Source organism: Falco naumanni, chromosome 2 (genome assembly GCF_017639655.2).
Source record: "Falco naumanni isolate bFalNau1 chromosome 2, bFalNau1.pat, whole genome shotgun sequence".
NCBI lineage: Eukaryota > Metazoa > Chordata > Aves > Falconiformes > Falconidae > Falco > Falco naumanni.
The window spans coordinates 22,085,960-22,103,716 of record NC_054055.1 but is presented as its reverse complement, the minus strand read 5'-3'; the positions used below and the strand labels follow the sequence as shown (position 1 = coordinate 22,103,716).

Here is a 17,757-nt window from a genome sequence, read left to right as displayed (position 1 = left end):
AGGAAGCTTTTCTGTTTCCTGTGTGTATCACTGGTTCATTTCTGTTATCAGCAGCTGTTGCTGGCCATACATCTGGACTTTGGTTTCTGAACCATGGAAAATAAACTAGTTTTATGTCTTGAAGAGATAGTGTTCTGTGGAATGGACTACAGCAAATAAACTGTGCCTTTCCTATGAACTACTGGGATATGGTTTGGTGGTGGACTTGGCAGTGCTCAGTTAGCGGTTGGACTGGCTGATCTTAAAGGTCTTTTTCAACCTAAACGATTCTATGATATCTTAAAGGAATCTTTTTTCTTTATTGCTGTAAGTTAAATAAGAAACAGCAGTACAATTACGTAAGTTTCAGTGAGTGTCTGGCCTTATCATTTATTGCTGACAACATAAAGACAGCCAGTATTATATGTGTGCATTACGATAATAGCATTTTGTTCCATCAGAGAATCTGTTTTTCAAGTGTAGCTGTAGAGAAGATGTGTAGGTAGTTGTCTTTATGAGGGTGCACAGGAACAGGGGAAAAGGCAACAGGCTCAGGTTGCTTCAGGGGAATTCTGTCTCAATGGAACAATTCTTCAACATGAGAACAGTAAAACGCTGGAATAAATTGCCTGGAGAAGGGTTGAAAGACTGTGCTTGACAGAACCTTGGATAACCTAACATAAGGCTCTGTTTTCAACAGAAGGTTGGACCAGGTGGTCCCTAGAGGTCCTTTCCAACCTAAATTTTTCCATGATTCTGTGAATCTATCTTTCTCTGACACTGAAACAAATATGGGGAAATGGCCTAGGCAGACTGTGGTACTGCTAGTAATCTGTGGAGATGAATAGTCCTGGCTCCTCTAATCTGATCCATTCCTCAGAGCGAAGCAACTGTGCTGTATTAAGAAGGAAACGGGAGCGGAGGGTACTTCAGGAGAAAGCAGTACCTGAACTTTTCAGAGGAGGGATGTGACAGACAGCTGGAGTGGAGGGAAAAGTACTGTGTAAATTTGAACATAAGCATCAATGAGGGTAGCTGAACAGTTGTTCTAGGTTTCTTCAACAAGAGGTAAGTATGGAGTGAAAAGGCAGTAGCATATGATTTTGATATGCACCTGGAGTACTAAACAGTTCAAGTATCAAGTGTATTTACCATGCGTGATAAGATTTGGATGGCAGAAGGACTGGCGATGCAGGAGGCATTATATGCCTCTAGGTGCTGAAGGTAGTGTGGATTATTTTGCATAGTCTTCTTTGGTAGTGTCAACAGCGCTGGATTATTGAAAGGAAGAGAACTTCCTGAAAGTAATGGAGGAGGAAAGGTATGCTAGGAAATTCTTGAATGTTTTGTAGTTTGAGTCACCTGAAGAGTCTGGTGCCTTACTGCTATTGTCCTAAATACCTGACAGAAGAAGAGAAAGGAAAAAAATAAGTGGATTGTTTGAGCAGGTGTCAACACAGTTACTTGATCATAAAGTAGACCATATGAACTGAGACGAAAGACAATAACCTTTCTTCAAGTTGAACATAATTTTTTGTTAATTTTCATTTTTCCAGGGAAGTTGTATTTCTTAAACATTTCATTTACCTTGGTAGTCCATCAAAACATACTTGACATTGTGGTTGCTTTTCTTTTTCAGTATCATCATCTTCTCTAGAGAGGAAAGTTAGTTCTGTCTTTGGAGTGTGGATCACTCCATTAGCTGACTACTGCAACTGCAAAAAAAATCTCTGTTTTAAGATGTTTTCTTCTCTTCAGTTTATAAATGAAATTGAGGGCTGCTCTGAAATGTCACTGCCTTGTCTTGTGTGATGTGTACGTCAGATTACACTTTTCAATATGATTTGGAAGTTGTCAGAAAACCTGAATGGTGCTTTAGTGTGACGTTAATTTGTTTAGATCAATTATTGCTGCCAATACCTGTTTTTATATAGTGCTTAAATATCTGTAGAAGACAACCACTTTATATATTTATCCCTTGTTTCAGATAGGGAACATTAGTGTAGAGAAATTTAGTTCCTTGCCAGTAGTTACTCACAGAATCAGTGGCAGAGCTCAGATTAGAATCTGCATCTTTGTTAAGCACTTATTTAGTGATAGGTTCTTAAAACTAGTGTGGTATTGGGAGGGGAGACTATGTTTTGAATTAAATAAGACTAATATTTTCTTTTTAATAAAAACATTGCATAACCTATGAAAAAAATTGTCTCAATACATGGCATTGTCTCTATCCAGATTTTTATTATCCCTACTAAAGAAAATAGATTGCTTTCTGCCATTGTCTGTTTAGCCAGCTGTAAGCCCTATTGGACAGATTGCGTGGTATGCTGATTAATGATACAGGCTGTGGATGATTAGCCAAGCATGTAATGAGTTCCATAGCTTCCAGTGTTTTATAGAAATGCCATTAATCAATATAACTACACAGTCTGTAGTTTTTTCTGCAAAGTAAATTTGGACTGGGGGGGAAAAGTGATACAGTCCCTGAAGAGCTGCTGCAGTGCTACACAGATACGCTTGTTTTTAGAGGAGGCTTAAATTTAATCTAAGGATCTGCAGGTTTGTAGGGGTTTTGTTTTTGTTTTCCTTGATATCTTTCTTACTGTCGTTATGGGCATCTCCCTACCCCCATTTTTCTTGCAGAATACATTCTTAATATGCATGCAGTAAATTTGGGAGATTGTAATTCAACATGTGCTTAAAAAAGTGTTTCTTTTGTGTCCCAGCATCCAAGGGCAGAAGGCAGAATAGCTTGATGAATTCTGACAAAGCATGCTGGTTTGTACAATGTTACTAGATCAAGCTGTCAGATGGCAAAAACTGTATATGCTACTTTTGTAGCTGAATATAAAGTTTTTAATACAAAATTAGCACTGGTTAAATACTTTGCTTTTTAGAGAATGCTGAAAATATATAATATGTTTATGATTTTCATTTTACATTTTAATGCAGTAATTCTGCTGTAGGAATAGTTTAATACTATCTCCTGAACAATTATCAGTGTCACTGCTTTAAGCCTACATACATTCAGATTGTAGAGCACAGTTACTTCATAATTTTTTTTCCTATGATTTTTTTCCAGAGCAGTAAGATGAGGTAATTAATTTACTTATTATTGCTACTTTGTTCTGTAATATTTCTTTCTAATTTATAGGTAGTAGCTCAATTCCAAATTTCTTCCGCGTCATGAAGCGACAGTTTACTGAAACAGAGTGGGGTGTAATCAAGTCTATGAGTAATGAATGGATGCAGTTGGATATGTTTCATCGGCACTGGGTAATACTTTTTCCTATTTAAAGGCTGCAGTGCTATAACCTGAACGTTCTCTTTTGATATATTTTATTATTTTTTCCATTGTGGTAAAATTGTATACTTTTTATAGTTACATGTGTGTGTTTGGAGGTAAGATTTTGATGGGTTTTATATTTTGGTGATTATTTTAATGTCAGAATAACCTTGAAAACCATAGTACAGTTGACATTTCTGGAAGGATTTATGAGTAGTTTTAAACACGTGTCCAGAACAAAGTAAAGGGTTCATATCTCTATATGCCACCTGGTAATTCTGGTTGCATGTTCATTATAATACAGCAAGTTAGGCTAGGTATTAACAACACTGATAACTTTCTTTCTTGGTAACTGCATCAGCTTACCCTCACATTTATAGTAGTCTAAGTCTTAAATTTATTTGGTCTACTGTATCTGCTCAGAAGTAATGTTTATAGAACAGTTTGAAAACACCCAGTATGAATAAAATTAATTTATTCTATGTTTTAGGCCTTAAAGGAAAGCTTCTTAAAGGCTATTGGAGTTGGAGTTGGCTTTAACTTGCAAAGAATTGAATTTAATGTGTCCCCATTGCAACTGGAAATAGGAAAGGTGTATAAAGAGACAAAAATGCTTCTGGATGGTGATAAAGAAGAAGAGTGGACATTTGAGGTCAGAAATACTCAAATTTAATTTTTTGGTAATGATAAACAGTCTCACATACCTATGGTTGCATTGCACATTTTATTTTTTTTAATTGCAGCTTCACATTTGTATTCTCTATAACCACATTGATCAAACATATAATATGTATATATATATCAAACATATATATCACACATATCTATGTCTCAATCAAACTTAGGATATAAATCCACAGCATTTTTAAGTATTTTTGATGATTGCAAAAACACCCCAGAGATATATGCATTACAATGGCTTTTTGTTTTTTGTGTTCCTTGAGTATATTTCTTGCATTTTATGAAAGTCATCCTAGGGCGTGCAGGAAGTTCACTGAAGCATATTCAGACCTAACTTCTGAACACTGTCTAAGAATTTTAAAGTTCTTCATCAGTTGGTCTAGAATGGGACTAGTGATTAAATAACCCCATCAGTTAGTGTTTACATTAAATCAGGGGTCCTCAAACTACGGCCCGCGGGCTGAATACGGCCCCCCAGGGTCCTCAATCCGGCCCCCGGTATTTATAGACAACCCCCCCTCCTCCCCCACCGGGGGTTGGGGGGGGGAACCAAGCAGCCGCAGATGACTGCCTGCCACTTCATCCATGCGCTGACCCCCTGTTTAAAAAGTTTGAGGACCCCTGCATTAAATGTTTGAAATGGAGGAGGTGCCTTCAGCTCCTTTCGGGTTTCTTACTTCTTGTCCATGCAAGCTGGGAGAAATGTGCTTTTGTGGGGCTGGAGTTAACAGTGTTCTGACTGGCTGCTATCTGTGGGAATCAAGAGATGCAAAAAAACTTGCCTTTGCTTAACTGGAACATTAGTTGGGGCTCAGTTTTCTATCTGGCTATTAGGTTTTGGGGTTTTGTTTGGTTTTCCTTCTTGAAAGTGTCTGAGACTTGTCTCTGAAATAACTAGCCTATTAGTTGTGGTAGGAAATGATCAACAGCATCTAATGTAGTTTAAAGCGTATATAAAGAACTGATAGGAACATGGTTTAGTGATTGGTAATGATAGGTTAACAGTTGGACTCAATGATTTTATGATTCTTCTCCAACCTAAATGATTCTATGATTTGATACAACGATCTCAAATTATTTAATCACCCTAAGAAGCCAAGCTTTAAAAAAAATAAAAATAAATTAAATCACAATACCATTTCTCTACACCCCAAAGGCACTTTCATTCAATTACTTAAAACAAAGGAAGATATGCAAAAGACATTGACTCTAACATTGTCTGTGAACAATTTACACCCTATTTGTCTGCCATAAGTTTGTGCAGCTGTTATATATCTGACTAGCAGTTCAAAGAATACATACTTCACGATTTCACAAAATATTAAGTGTAGTTTTCAATAGGAGTATTCAGTTTCCAATACATGTTTACATTTTGAAAATACGTTGTTGGGAAACAACTGTTACAGTCTAAATGATAAATTTCTGCCGTATGCTTGTTTTGTGTATTATACAAACTACATGTATGGTGTGCATGTAGTAAAAAAAGAATGAGTGTACCAGTAAAATTTAACTTGTAGCATAAGCTGACCTCTTCACAGTTCATTCCTTTCACCATTTCTAGCCATGTTTGAGTTTGTGTTGTTTTAAAAATCTATCAATGCTAAATCAGCCATCTTATTGATATTGCCGTATTCTCTGGGAACTGAGTATGTCAGGGAACTCGCTAGTTGGAATTACAGACTGGCAGAAGAAAATCTCAAGAAAGACTGTGACGCATCTTGTAACAGAATGGTTTCTGTATTAATGCTACCAGCGTACCATTCTCAAGGAGGCATCTACTGCTTTCGATTGACTTCTGGAACTCCTAAGTTTGGTCTTTGATGACATGCCAGTGGTTGATTGATTAAAATAGCCTGAAGATGATGTAGGTGGCTCCCTGTATTGCTCAAATGCTTTGTAATTATTTTATTTTTCCTTATTACTTAGTAATTACTGCTGAAAGCTTAATTTAATTTTTGTCTGAGGAGCAACTCCTCTTCTATGCTTGCCCTACTTCTTCCCAAGAGCACAGCCTTGTAATGAGGCAGATCATAGTATTTTAAAGAAAGGATTTGCAACCAAGTTTCATTTAAATACAAGCTTGCTTGGGATATAATTTCATTCAAATAGCAATGTTTATTAAAAATGAAATTGGAAAAAAATCAGTTTCTCAGTTACCAGTCCCTAGCCTAAAATTAAGCATCACTTTACTTTTTAGTCTTTTTCCAAGTTTCTTTTAATTTTGTGCCCATTTTCTTACTTACAAAAGTCTGAGTTTTGTTTCATTATTTGCCCTTAAGCCACATTCTTGAAATAACTTGTTAACTGAAAACACTATTTTGAAAAATCTGGAAGAATCACCCAAGAGAAGTAATTAAGAATCACCTATAAGACTATATAGTACTAGTATTGTATTTTTCTTTCATTCCTTGTTGTGCTGAGTTTGCTTGAGTTAACTTTTTCTAGCAAATAAAAACCAGAACTACCTCACTTTTACTTTTCAGATCTACCTCTATGATAGGTGATGATCAAAGAAAGCAAGGCTGATTAAAATTCAGTTATCACATATTTTAGATTGTCTAATTTCAGTTTTAAAGAGAATTTAACTTACTAAAAACAGAAGAGAGAGATAAAGGGGGTTTTACCCATTTAAATTACACAAAATATTCTGAAATCTCCTTCAGAAAGTACCATGTAATACGAAAAATACAAATTAAAAGCATGAAGACTAGAAGAAGACTTACCACCTTGTAACTGTCGTGACTCAAAGGTCAAGAGAAGCACTAGTGAATCAGAGCAAATCAAAGCTGACACTGTTCAGACACCCTGTAACTGTTCAAAACAAGAGCAAAGCCCCTTCACATTGGAGATAGAATTCTTTGTGAACATTAAAAAAATATATCTGTTATTTTATTGTAAATACCAAATGAACTACTTTATTTTGTAGTTGCCTGTCGTCCCTTCACCAAGGGTTTAGATTTGTTTGAATTGTCTTCCCCCTCCACTGCTTGTGTATTTTTGAGAATGGATAGAAGGCAGTAGCTCAGAAATAGCCTCTTGTTTGATCTTGATGTTTTCATATAGTACTCTAGAGATTGCTACTCGGATTGCTTCCCAACTATTTTGGAACAAGTGGGAGAAAAAATACAGTAAAACTTAATTTAAAAACATAACTTTAATTTTACATGTCTGCTATGTGTGTTAAATATTCTTCATTCAGTAGGCAGTGCATGCTTTCCTCATTTTAAAAAGGTGACTTTCTTTACTAATAAATAAAACTTTACTAGCCCAGTGAAGAGTGATACAGTATTTGTGTCAGGGTATTAATTTAGAATGGCATCGTTATTCTGATGATGGTGATGACAATCATCATCATTATGGGTAATTCTGTATGCTCCATTTACTTCCTTTGAAGAAAATAAACTTACAGAATTGTCCTGGTTTCAGCTGGGGTAGAGTTAATTTTATTCCTAGTAGCTGGTATGGTGCTGTGTTTTGGATGAGAATAATGTTAATAACACATTTATGTTTTAGTTGTTGCTAAGCAGTGTTTACACTAAGTCAAGGACTCTTCAGCTTCTCATACTGCCCTGCCAGCAACGAGGTGTTTAGCTGCCTGCCAGGTTAATGACAACGATGAAGTACTAGTTCATTTTAATAAAAATGAAAGAAGTTGATTACAACTATGATGAGTCTTATAATTTAAAGAGATAAACATAAGTTTATAATAATTTGTCTGTAGCAGATCTGATATGTGGAAAAAAAATCCTAATTACTGATTTGCAAAATGTTAAGTGTATTCATGGCTCTTTCCTTATTGGTCCCAGTTTTCTACAGTTAATCAGCAAGGATGGCTGAATAGCATTTACTGGGTTCTATATTAAAGAGGAATCTTAAATGAGACAAAAGACATTACTGTTTTGGTCCCTCTCTCAAATTTGGATACAGCCAGTTTGTAAAGGAAGCACCTCATTTATCCTAAACATCATTCAGGGATTAAGAATCACTTGGCATCAATGGTGCCACACAAGTAATTGTTTGCATTTATTCACAGCAAATATTTGCTTGGTTTGTCTATATGTAAATAAATGACTTCCAGAATATGAATTTCAAACTGTGATTACATGGGTCAATTTGAAACATATTTGCTAATTATTGGTATGCAAATTTAAGGGAGTGTTCTCGGTAAGAGAAGTTAATCCAGTTGTATTTTCAGGAATAAATAGGAATGAAAACTTCTAACACTAGCAATTCCAACTGGATTCACACAGCAATCCTTTCTGCTCACTGGGAAGGTACAGTTTCTTCGTAAGCTGTCTGTTGTTGAGTGAATCCAGAATGATTTGAATCCCAGGCACATCATTCTGCTGAGCCTTTGAAATGAGGTAATTATAAGTCTCAATGTGCCTGTAGCTTGAACAGCTCTAGTAACAGTGTGGTTCTGGGCAGAGAAAAACAAATTTTGATCTATATGTTTTCTGGTTTATAGAGAGGAATCTTAACAAACTCTTCACCTCAGAGCAATTCTGTACGATTGTCCTCCTCCTCTTTTTGTTTAATCATCTATTTCCATTTAAGAAGCTGGATTTATTTTGTAAGCAATACCTCCAGATGAAGAGAGAAACAAGCTGATGTGCTGGTTTTTATGGCTTCAGTATGTTTCATTAACTCCATAGCTTAAGATTTTTGTTGGCCGCTAGTAGGGGCCAGGAAGAACATTCTTCCCTTCTGTATTTGGTTTGGATTTACATTTCTCTGGAGCAGCAAAGATAAGATGAAAGGTATAATTTGTTACATTTTATTGTAAGATGCTGAAAACTCTTTTGTGACCACATAGGATATGTGAAGTAAATGAGGTGGAACCTTCTGAATTCACTGTCCATTGGGCAGGGTGTCTGTAGGGGAATGGTCCATGTTACCTAGAGTCACTGCTTGTTAAATGCAGCTTTGAGCTGACAAGAAATTATTTTATTAACAATATGTAAAAGGATTTATAATATGTTTTTAGTTGCACAAACAAGAAGTAATACATAAGTTTGCTTGACAAAAAGAAATTTCTGTGCATTTAGCGTAAAGCTTTAACACAGTTGTTTGCAGACTTCTGACTACAGATATAGGCACTGCCAAATGTGCTGTACTGTGTGCTCTATTCTGATCAGTCTTTAACCTCTTGTACATGCCAAAAATGAATGAAGGGGGGGGAATGAAATGGTTAAAAACTGGATGTAGTAATTTTTTTCATTTAGACAAACAGAAAACACTCCCACCCTAGAACTAGGCAACCAACAACCTTTGAGAGGAAACAGGAGGGCATTATGATGCTTTCTTTATATGATAATATAGTGCAGTTAGAGTATGTCCTAAGAAAGTGGAAAATGGAGGCTCAATCATACCTCCCAGAAGAATCTCCAGACTACTAGCTGAGTTTCAGATTAATGATGATATCTAAATTGTTCATTTTTGTAGGTAATGTTCTTGTTATTCTTGATTTCCTTTTTAGAAAGTTTGTGCATAAATTATGTGAAAACGTTTGGATAAAGAAGCAAGGAAAACACCCCCCACCACCACCCCCCCACACATATTTTTATTTTAAAGCCAACAGGATTATGACTTGACTATAGAATAAACATTCAGAAAAAGGATATTAAAGTGTTTTTTTTTCTGAATTGAATTGTTTGGGATGAATTCTTAGCCTTTCTAGAGGAAAACACTTTTGAATAAAGCTATTAAATATATTTAGTAGTACAATTTTATGCCTTACAACATTTTTATAGGAAAATTGGTTCCTGTTTACACAAAGCAGTACTCAGACTGCTGTGTCAGATATTTAAAGTTGGGATCTTACATGCTGTCTGAAGCCAAGAGTGATTAAGGTTATTGGTGTAAGTTTATGCTTACATAGTTTTTCAGAATACCTCCTGGAAGTTTATAGTTTATCTTATCGGAAAACAGATAGTTAAGTTGGTTTATATGGCTTATGACTTAGAAGTGTCTGGTAAAGAAATGCTAAGGTCAGAAACTTGAATGTAAGTATCTACAGATGGGTAAGATGATGGTAACCTATAGTAACTAGTTCAGCCCTGCTAACTTTTTAATGTATCTACATCTTTGAGCTCTCCAACAGAACCGCTAGAAAGGACTATTGCTTTTTGAATGTCATTAAAGTATTTTAAATGATGTTCTGCTATTGTTCTGAACCGTATTCTAAACATTTACATAGCCTGGAAACAGAGTAAAGAAAATACATTTATGTTGCCATTTTTTCATCTTTACTAGGAAACACGGTTAGATGACTATCATCACATTGCAGTGGCTCTCGGGAAACAGGAGGGATTTGGACAGAAGCATTCTGATGTAAGAAATTATTAAACTTTTTCAGTTCTTGGTAACTAATTACTTGAATTTAAACTTAAGCCTGATGCTGTAGCTAAAAGTGTGTTCTCTCAGATATAGGGCCAAGGAGGAAGCTTGTCTTAGGCACATTATTAACCAGGTTCTTACTGAACTGTTACCTCTAGTTCTAGTTCTGTTGTAGCTCTTTCAGGAAAAGTCTGGGAAGGATAAATGGTTTCAGAGGACAGCAACAGATAATGTCAAATCTGGAATGTATGTGTTACAGCGTTCAGTGTGTGCATTCAAGGGAAGAGTAAGTGATTTTTGTCACAGCCTGCTAGTATTCACATGGGAAAGATAGTTTTCACCGAGGGAAGTGGAGGCAGTGAACCAATCTGGACTGCTAAACTAGTACGGCACCTCACCAAGTTGATTTTAATAGGGGACTGTCAGTGCATGTATCTCAGAGCAGATCCATCCCTCAAACACCATTATGACAAGATGACCCTCGAGACGAGCAACAACAACCAACAGATGGGAAGAACAGCAGTGTTAGTCTTCATTCTATGTGGTCTCTCTATTGAGAGAAATGACAAAGCCACTTAAAAGCTTTTCAGGATTTTCTGTGTAATTTAATAAAGACCTTGGTCATGAAAATAGCAACAAAAGTCAAATGTGAGGCAGACAGGCAAGTTGTAGCCAAAATAGCCAGACAGTCAGCAAAACGTGACAGATTCCCATTTTTTTCTGTGGTGTTGTAGTTGCTCACAATAAAATGGGTTAGTGGTTTTCTGTTATTTAGATACAAAGATTCTGCCAGGAACTAGAAAAAAAATTATATATGAATGGATTAAAGGATGAAACTAGTCATGCACATACCTATCGTGGTCATAAAGTCTGAGTCTGTGTTTATGGATAACATAGAGTGGCAGACCTTTTAACTAGCATTGGTTAAAAAAAGTCTAAACTTCCTTTGAGGATTTACTGTGGTATATCAGTGCTCAAATATTCTCTAAGAAAATACATGCATTCTGTTTGACAGGACATGCTTAAGTTCCCAGTGGGGCTGCATGTCATCCTTCCTACAGGAATACTGATAAATGTCAGTCTGAGGTGAAAAGGTGTTCATTATTTCTAAAGACAACTAAGTAGTCTACAAAAATCCACAATTTTTAAGTATTGACCTTCACCATCGCTGTCACACATCTTAAAATTATCATAGAAAGAATAGACATGATATCAAGAGTTCCGATGAAAAGTCGTTTTATCAAGAAGGTCTCAAAGGCATACTTGTCCACTGACTAAATTTGTGATGACCTGAATTTCATTATCTCAATTCACTGAAAAAAGGTCACTTTAAATAGGACAAGTGAGTATTCTGTGACTCCCCAATATGAAGTGGAAATTTCTGTATTGTTGCATTGTGTCTTTTCAAGACTCCTAACAGGAATATGGAGGAAATGAAAGTGGCTTTGTCTCTTTCTAGCAGAACTGTGTGAAAGGATTATATGTATTACTAGCTGTGTTGAGAGGAAAAGGCATTCTTCATCTTAGCTTAAAAAAAAGAAATTGTGTGTAGACATAATGCACTTGTTTCAGGATGTCAGTGCTTGTTTCTGTTCCCTCTCTGCTATCAGAGTAGTACATTATGTCCTGTTTGCAAAACATGTACTTCCAGTGAGCTTTCTTCCCAACTTGACGGCAAATACCTACAATTCATAGGAAAGACCAATTGTTACTTTAACATAATATAACTTAAATTCTCTAGTGTCAAGAATCTTAACAAAATGTCTGCCAGTGACTCCTATATGCTTGAATATTTTTCTCCACTTTTAACCTAGATCTAGACAGTTATCTGATGTAAGTCTTAATGAAGGATGGCTGAGTTTATAGTTCTTCATAATTCATATGTAGGATATAAAATACCTTTTCATGTATCACTTGCTAAATTTCACAGGACTTCTGATAATTCAATCAGAACACGTTTCCCTTCAGACAAGCATGTGCTGAAGTTCAAACTAGATCTGTTAACAGTCTACTTAGTTCCGAGGCTTGGTTCATATTTGGTGTACATCTGTGATGTCACTTGCAGGAACTGTGCCTAGAGCCCTGCAGCTTTACCTCATCTCCAAAATGCCAGATGAACAGGCATGTCTCAACACCATGTCACTTGTGTGAGGATATAAAGTGACAGGCTGCTCAATTAACTTTTGCTTTCAGTCTGCATTGGACAACTTTGAGTCTTTCTATGCTGTTACAACAAACACAAACCATTTAGTTGTCTCTACATTTATTCCTAACAGTCGTTTACGGCTCAAACATGGAAGCAGAGAATAGACATTTTTGCTGTTTCACCTGTTCACTGACCAACCTTCATAGATGTGACAGGAAGCCTTAGACTGTGTCACCTCCATTTGCATATAAGTGAACACCTACAAGGCACAGTTATGGACACATCCCCCAAACCTTCTCCAGGAACTCAATATGCTGGGATGCCTCTCTAAAGAGCCTGTAGATTAGTGCATGCAGTATGAGGAATAAACACGATGAGTTAGAGATCTGTGTGCAGTTGCAGGGCTATGAACTTGTTAGGATCATGGAGACATGGTGGGATGGCTCCCATGGCTGGAGTGTTGTGATCAAGGGGCTCTTTAGGAAGGACAGGCAGGGAAGATGAGGGAGGGGGATTTGCTTTTCACATGAGAGAGCAGCCGGAGTGCTGGAGCTCTGCCTGGGGATAGATGAGGACCCAGATGAGTTTATGGATTAGGGTTAAGGAGAGGGCAAGTCAGGGTGATTATGGTGGGTGTCTAGGTGCTCTAGGCTACCTGACCAGGAAGTACAAGTGTATGTGAGGCCTTCTACAGACAGATAGGAGCAGCATCCTGTTTGTAGGCCCTGCTCCTCATGGGGCACTTACCACCCCAAAATCTGTGGAGAGACACAGCAGGACATAAGCAACCCAGGGGGTTCCTGGAGTCCACTGACAACAACTTCCTCCTTTAAGTGACAGAGGAAGCAACTAGGAGAGGTGTTTTGCTGGACCTCCTCCTCGCCAGCAAGAAGGGGCTTGTTGGGGTTGTGAAGGTCAAAGGCGGCCTTTGCTACGGTGAACGTGAAATGATGGAGTTCAGGGTCCTGGGGGCAGGGAGGAGGGCTTAGAACCCTGGACTTGAGGACAGCAGACTTTGACCTGAAAGATCTGCTTGGAAGAGTCCTAAGGGATAAGGCCTTGCAGGGAAGTGGGGCCCAAGAAAGCTGCTTGATATTTGAGGATCACCTCATCCAAGCTCAAGAGAGTTCCATTCCAGTGCGTATGAAGTCAGGCAAAAAGGCCAGGAGGCCTGTGTGTATAAAGACAGGGCTTCTAGCCAAACTGAAACATGAAAAGGAAGCATAAAGAGAATGGAAATGAGAACTAGTAACGTGGGAGGAATACAGAAACATTGTCTGAGCATCCAGGGACAAAATTAGGAAAGCTAAAGCCATGGATGTCCAAGGAACCAAGAAGGGCTTCCGTAAGTGCATAGAGGCTAAAGTGAAGACTAGGGAAGATGCAGGCCTTTTGCTCTATAAGATGGAGGCCTCAAGTGCATAGAACATGTGAAGGCGGCATCTGGTACCTCAGCCTTTTCCCTCAGTCTTTCTTAGCAAGACCAGCCTTCAGGAATCTCAGGTTCCAGGGATGAGAGGGGAAGGAGCAAGGAAGATGTACCCTTGGAAGAGGATCAAGTCAGGGAATACGTAAGCAAACAGGACGTACGTAATTCCATGAGCTGTTACGGGATGCTGCTGTCAGCTGTCATTGCACGGCCTCTCTCAATAATCTTAGGTTCATCATGGCAACTGGGAGAGGTGCCCAAAGGCTGGAGAAAAGGAAGTGTCACTTCATCTTCAAGAAGGAGGACCCAGGGAATTACAAGCCTGTCAGTCTCACGTCCATCTACGGAAAGGTGGCAGAGCAGCTAACTCTGGAAACCGTTTCCAGGCACATCAAGGACAAAGAAATCGTTAGGAGCAGTGAGCATAGCTTCACCAAGAGAAAGTCATGCTTGACCAAATTGGTAAACTTCTACAGTGAAATGACTGGCCTGTTAGATGAGGGGAGAGCAGTGGCTATTCTCTACCTAGGCTTCAGTATCTTTTATCTCTGATGTGTGCTCTGATAAGATCCTCCTAGAGAAAATGTTGATGTATGGGCTGGATAAGCAGACAGTGAGGTGAACTGAAAACTGGCGAAATGGTTGGGCACAGAGGGTGGTGATGAGCGGCATGAAGTGTCACTGGAGGCCAGTAATTAGCAGTGTACCCCAGGGTTCAAAACTAGATCCTGTCCTGTTTAGCATCTTCATAAATGATCTGGATGATGGGGCAGTATACCCTCAGCAGGTTTGCTGGTGACACAAACTGGGAGGAGTGGCTGATATGCCAGGGGGTTGTGATGCCATCCAAAGAGACCTCAACAGGCTGGAGAAATGGACTGACAGGAACCTCATGGAGTTCAACAGTAAGTGCAAAGTCCTGCACCTGCAGAGGAGCAACCCCAGGCACCCGGACATGCTGGCGGCCAGCCAGCTGGAAAGCAGCTTTGCAGAAAAGGCATTCGGGATCCTGGTGGACACCAGACTGAATGTGAACCAGCAATGGGCTCTTGCAGCATAGAAGGCTATGGTATCCTGGGCTGCATTAGACAAAATATTGGCAACAGGTCAAGGGAGATGATCCTTCCCTTCTGCTCAGCACTGGTGATGCCACATCTAGGGTGCTGTGTTCAGCTCTGGGCTGGTCAGTACAAGAGAAACACGGACATACTGGAGAGTCCAGCGAAGTACCACAAATGAAGTTAAGAGACTGGAACATCTCTCCTATGAGGAAAAGCTGAGAGAGCTGGGATTGTTCAGCCTGGAAAAGAGAAGGCTTTAGGGGATCTTAGTAAAGTATATAAATACCTGAAGGGAGGGTGCAAATTTGACAGAGCCAGGCTCTTTTCATTGGTGCCCAGTTGCAGGACCAGAGACAGTGGGCACAAGCTGACACACAGGTTGTTCCCTCTGGACATCAGAAAACATTTTTTTTTTTTTTTTTTTTTTTCACTGCAAAGGTGACTGAGATTGCCCAAGGAGGTTGTGGAGTCTCCATTCTCGGTGATATTCAAAAGCCATCTGAACGCGGGCCTGGGCAACTAACTCTAGGTGGCCTTGCTTGAGCAGGGAAGTTAGACCACATGACCTGCAGAGCTCTTTTTCCAGTTCCAGCCATCCTGTAATTGCCAGATACCAGTGTTCGCTCCGCAAGAAGTTAACAGTACCTTAGTCTGCATCAAAAATGTGTCAGTTTGTGTGATGTACTATTGCAGAGTAGTCCTGTTGAATTCTATGAAATATTAAACATTGAGAATATGTTGCTTGAGCAAATGCTGAATTTAGAAGGATCAGCTGTATTCATGTTCGATTCATGCAGCTGTACTGTTTGCTCTGGTGTCTGGAAAGAATTACACTTTCAGACAGCGTACAACAGGCTGCACAGTAATGTGCTCAAAAAATTTAACTTTTTTCCTTTGCCATGTGATTTTTCTTGAAGTGGTGGAACACAGAGACCGTAACACTCTCATCTGTAATATCTTAGTCTGCACTTAATCTGGATTTAACATGGGGAATTGTGGATTGATTGTGACCACTTCTGTCCTTAAATAGCATGAGTTTGAGAGAAGCATGCACAACCCCAGTGATTGCTGGTATTAAAAAGAATATGAATAGGCACACCTCTAGTGGAATAAATCCTTACACTATCATCTCAAGTAGTCATGTCTGCTGGAGAATTAACTACATTTTATTTGTTGGTGGGATTTTTCTTGCTTTTTTCTGGACTTAAACATTCATTCTGTGGTATTTGCAGCATTCTGTGTCCCCTGTTCTTTTAGTTTTGTGAACTAAGCTTCAATGAAAAACTGCTTTTTCCATGTGACCTGTTACATGCTTCTGTTAGTCACTGTATAGCATAAACTAGGGACAGTGACATTGGTCTCAACTGGAATATTTTCTTTTTTCTTCTGTAAGCAATGTGTAGTTTAAACCGGACAAGGAATATCGCAGGGAGAAAATTGAGATTTATTGATTCCTGTAATACGAATACGTATTTTTTCCTTAGGTATGTTGCATGGAGCCTAACGAACCACAGTTTACATTATTGACTTTTGAAGATTTAGTTGCATCTGGCATTCCAGTCACACCTGAGGATTCTGCATATTGGGATAATTTTTGTTCTAAGCAAGAGACTCCAGTGAAACAGAATTCACATTCAAGATATGAATGCTTATAAGAAAAAGAAAACTGTCAAAATGTTTATACTGTTACTCTATAATGATAGAATATATTTAATATAATGTTACCATTACTGTTTTCACCTTTTTAAAATTGACATTCTTTATCAATATCTTAACAAAGATGCGTGTTTGTTTGCTGAAGAAATTCTGACTGAGAAGTCTAAGCTGGCCACGTGGTTTTTTGCTTCTCATGCCTGTGTTTTTTTACGCTTCAGTAATTACCCATGCTAGGAACAGGGAGCAGAGCTACAATAATGTTGTTGAGTAGTCAACAAGTGTTTAATGTAGAAAAATGTTTCCATACTTCGTTTATGCTGAAGCTTAAATGATGACGCTGCCTTTTCTCTTACAAAAAATAATAATTTTATTCTCAGATGAATAAAGCCAGAGTAATTGGTACAAATTCTTTTGCTGTTACTGTATGGTGCAAGTGTTTGTACAACACTTTGCATAATAGCAGGCTGAAGAGGTCTGAGTCTTAGTAGGCTTGGAACTACATCTGCACAAAACCAGTTTAAGGCAGGGAATTAACTTGTGTGTCATGTCCTTTTCACTTAGAATCATTGTGAATTAAAGCTTCCTGTATGTAACTTTCAGTTTTATTTATAACAGTTCTTTTTGTGTTTTTTTCCTCAGCAGTAGATATGAGCCAAACAGCAGTTCAATTTTTCTAGACTTGCATTTACATCTGTACTGTCCTAAACACTAAGTTAGGGTGGAGGCAGGGGAAAAAAACCCCAAAACTATTAACTTTTTTCCAAATAGTCTCATAACATCTGAAGACAGAATATTTTACTGTCTTACAGTGAATTTAAATTTCTGGAGGAGATCTGTGTTTTTCTTTTTTCTCCAAAACTGCAAATCAGTGAAGCAGTGACTTTTCTCCAGATTCCACAGGCGTTAAATTAAATGTTCAGTAGCTTCAAATCTGAAGTTAACAGAAATACAGAATAATTTATATACAAATTGTAAGGCAAGTATTCCAGACTGGTTTTAAAAAGTGAATTACAACTTGCGATAAGTAATTGGCACTCCATGGTGGCCAGAAAAGGCTATTCAGTGGATATGTAACAGTGTCACTTACTGGGATAGGATATTTTTAACTGATTCAGTTGACTCCGTCTTACTCTGTTCTAGCTGAAGTGGACTATAATCCCAGATGGGCAAGCACATGAAG

The 17,757-nt window shown here is 38.2% G+C and overlaps 1 protein-coding gene across 3 annotated transcripts in view; it reads left to right on the top strand.

Moving 5' to 3' along the window:
• AASDHPPT (aminoadipate-semialdehyde dehydrogenase-phosphopantetheinyl transferase) overlaps positions 1 to 17,307 on the top strand; it is a 34,162-nt gene extending 16,855 nt beyond the window's left edge. The window contains exons 3-6 of one of the 3 annotated variants that reach the window (XM_040583824.1): positions 3,134 to 3,255; positions 3,756 to 3,917; positions 10,202 to 10,279; positions 16,406 to 17,307. In XM_040583824.1, coding sequence (XP_040439758.1) covers positions 3,134 to 3,255; positions 3,756 to 3,917; positions 10,202 to 10,279; positions 16,406 to 16,576 — 533 coding nt within the window. In that variant the 3' untranslated portion in view covers positions 16,577 to 17,307. The remainder of the gene's footprint in view (positions 1 to 3,133; positions 3,256 to 3,755; positions 3,918 to 10,201; positions 10,280 to 16,405) is intronic. The other 2 variants (XM_040583826.1, XM_040583825.1) reach the window with 2 other exon arrangements.
• Positions 17,308 to 17,757: the final 450 nt, after the last annotated feature.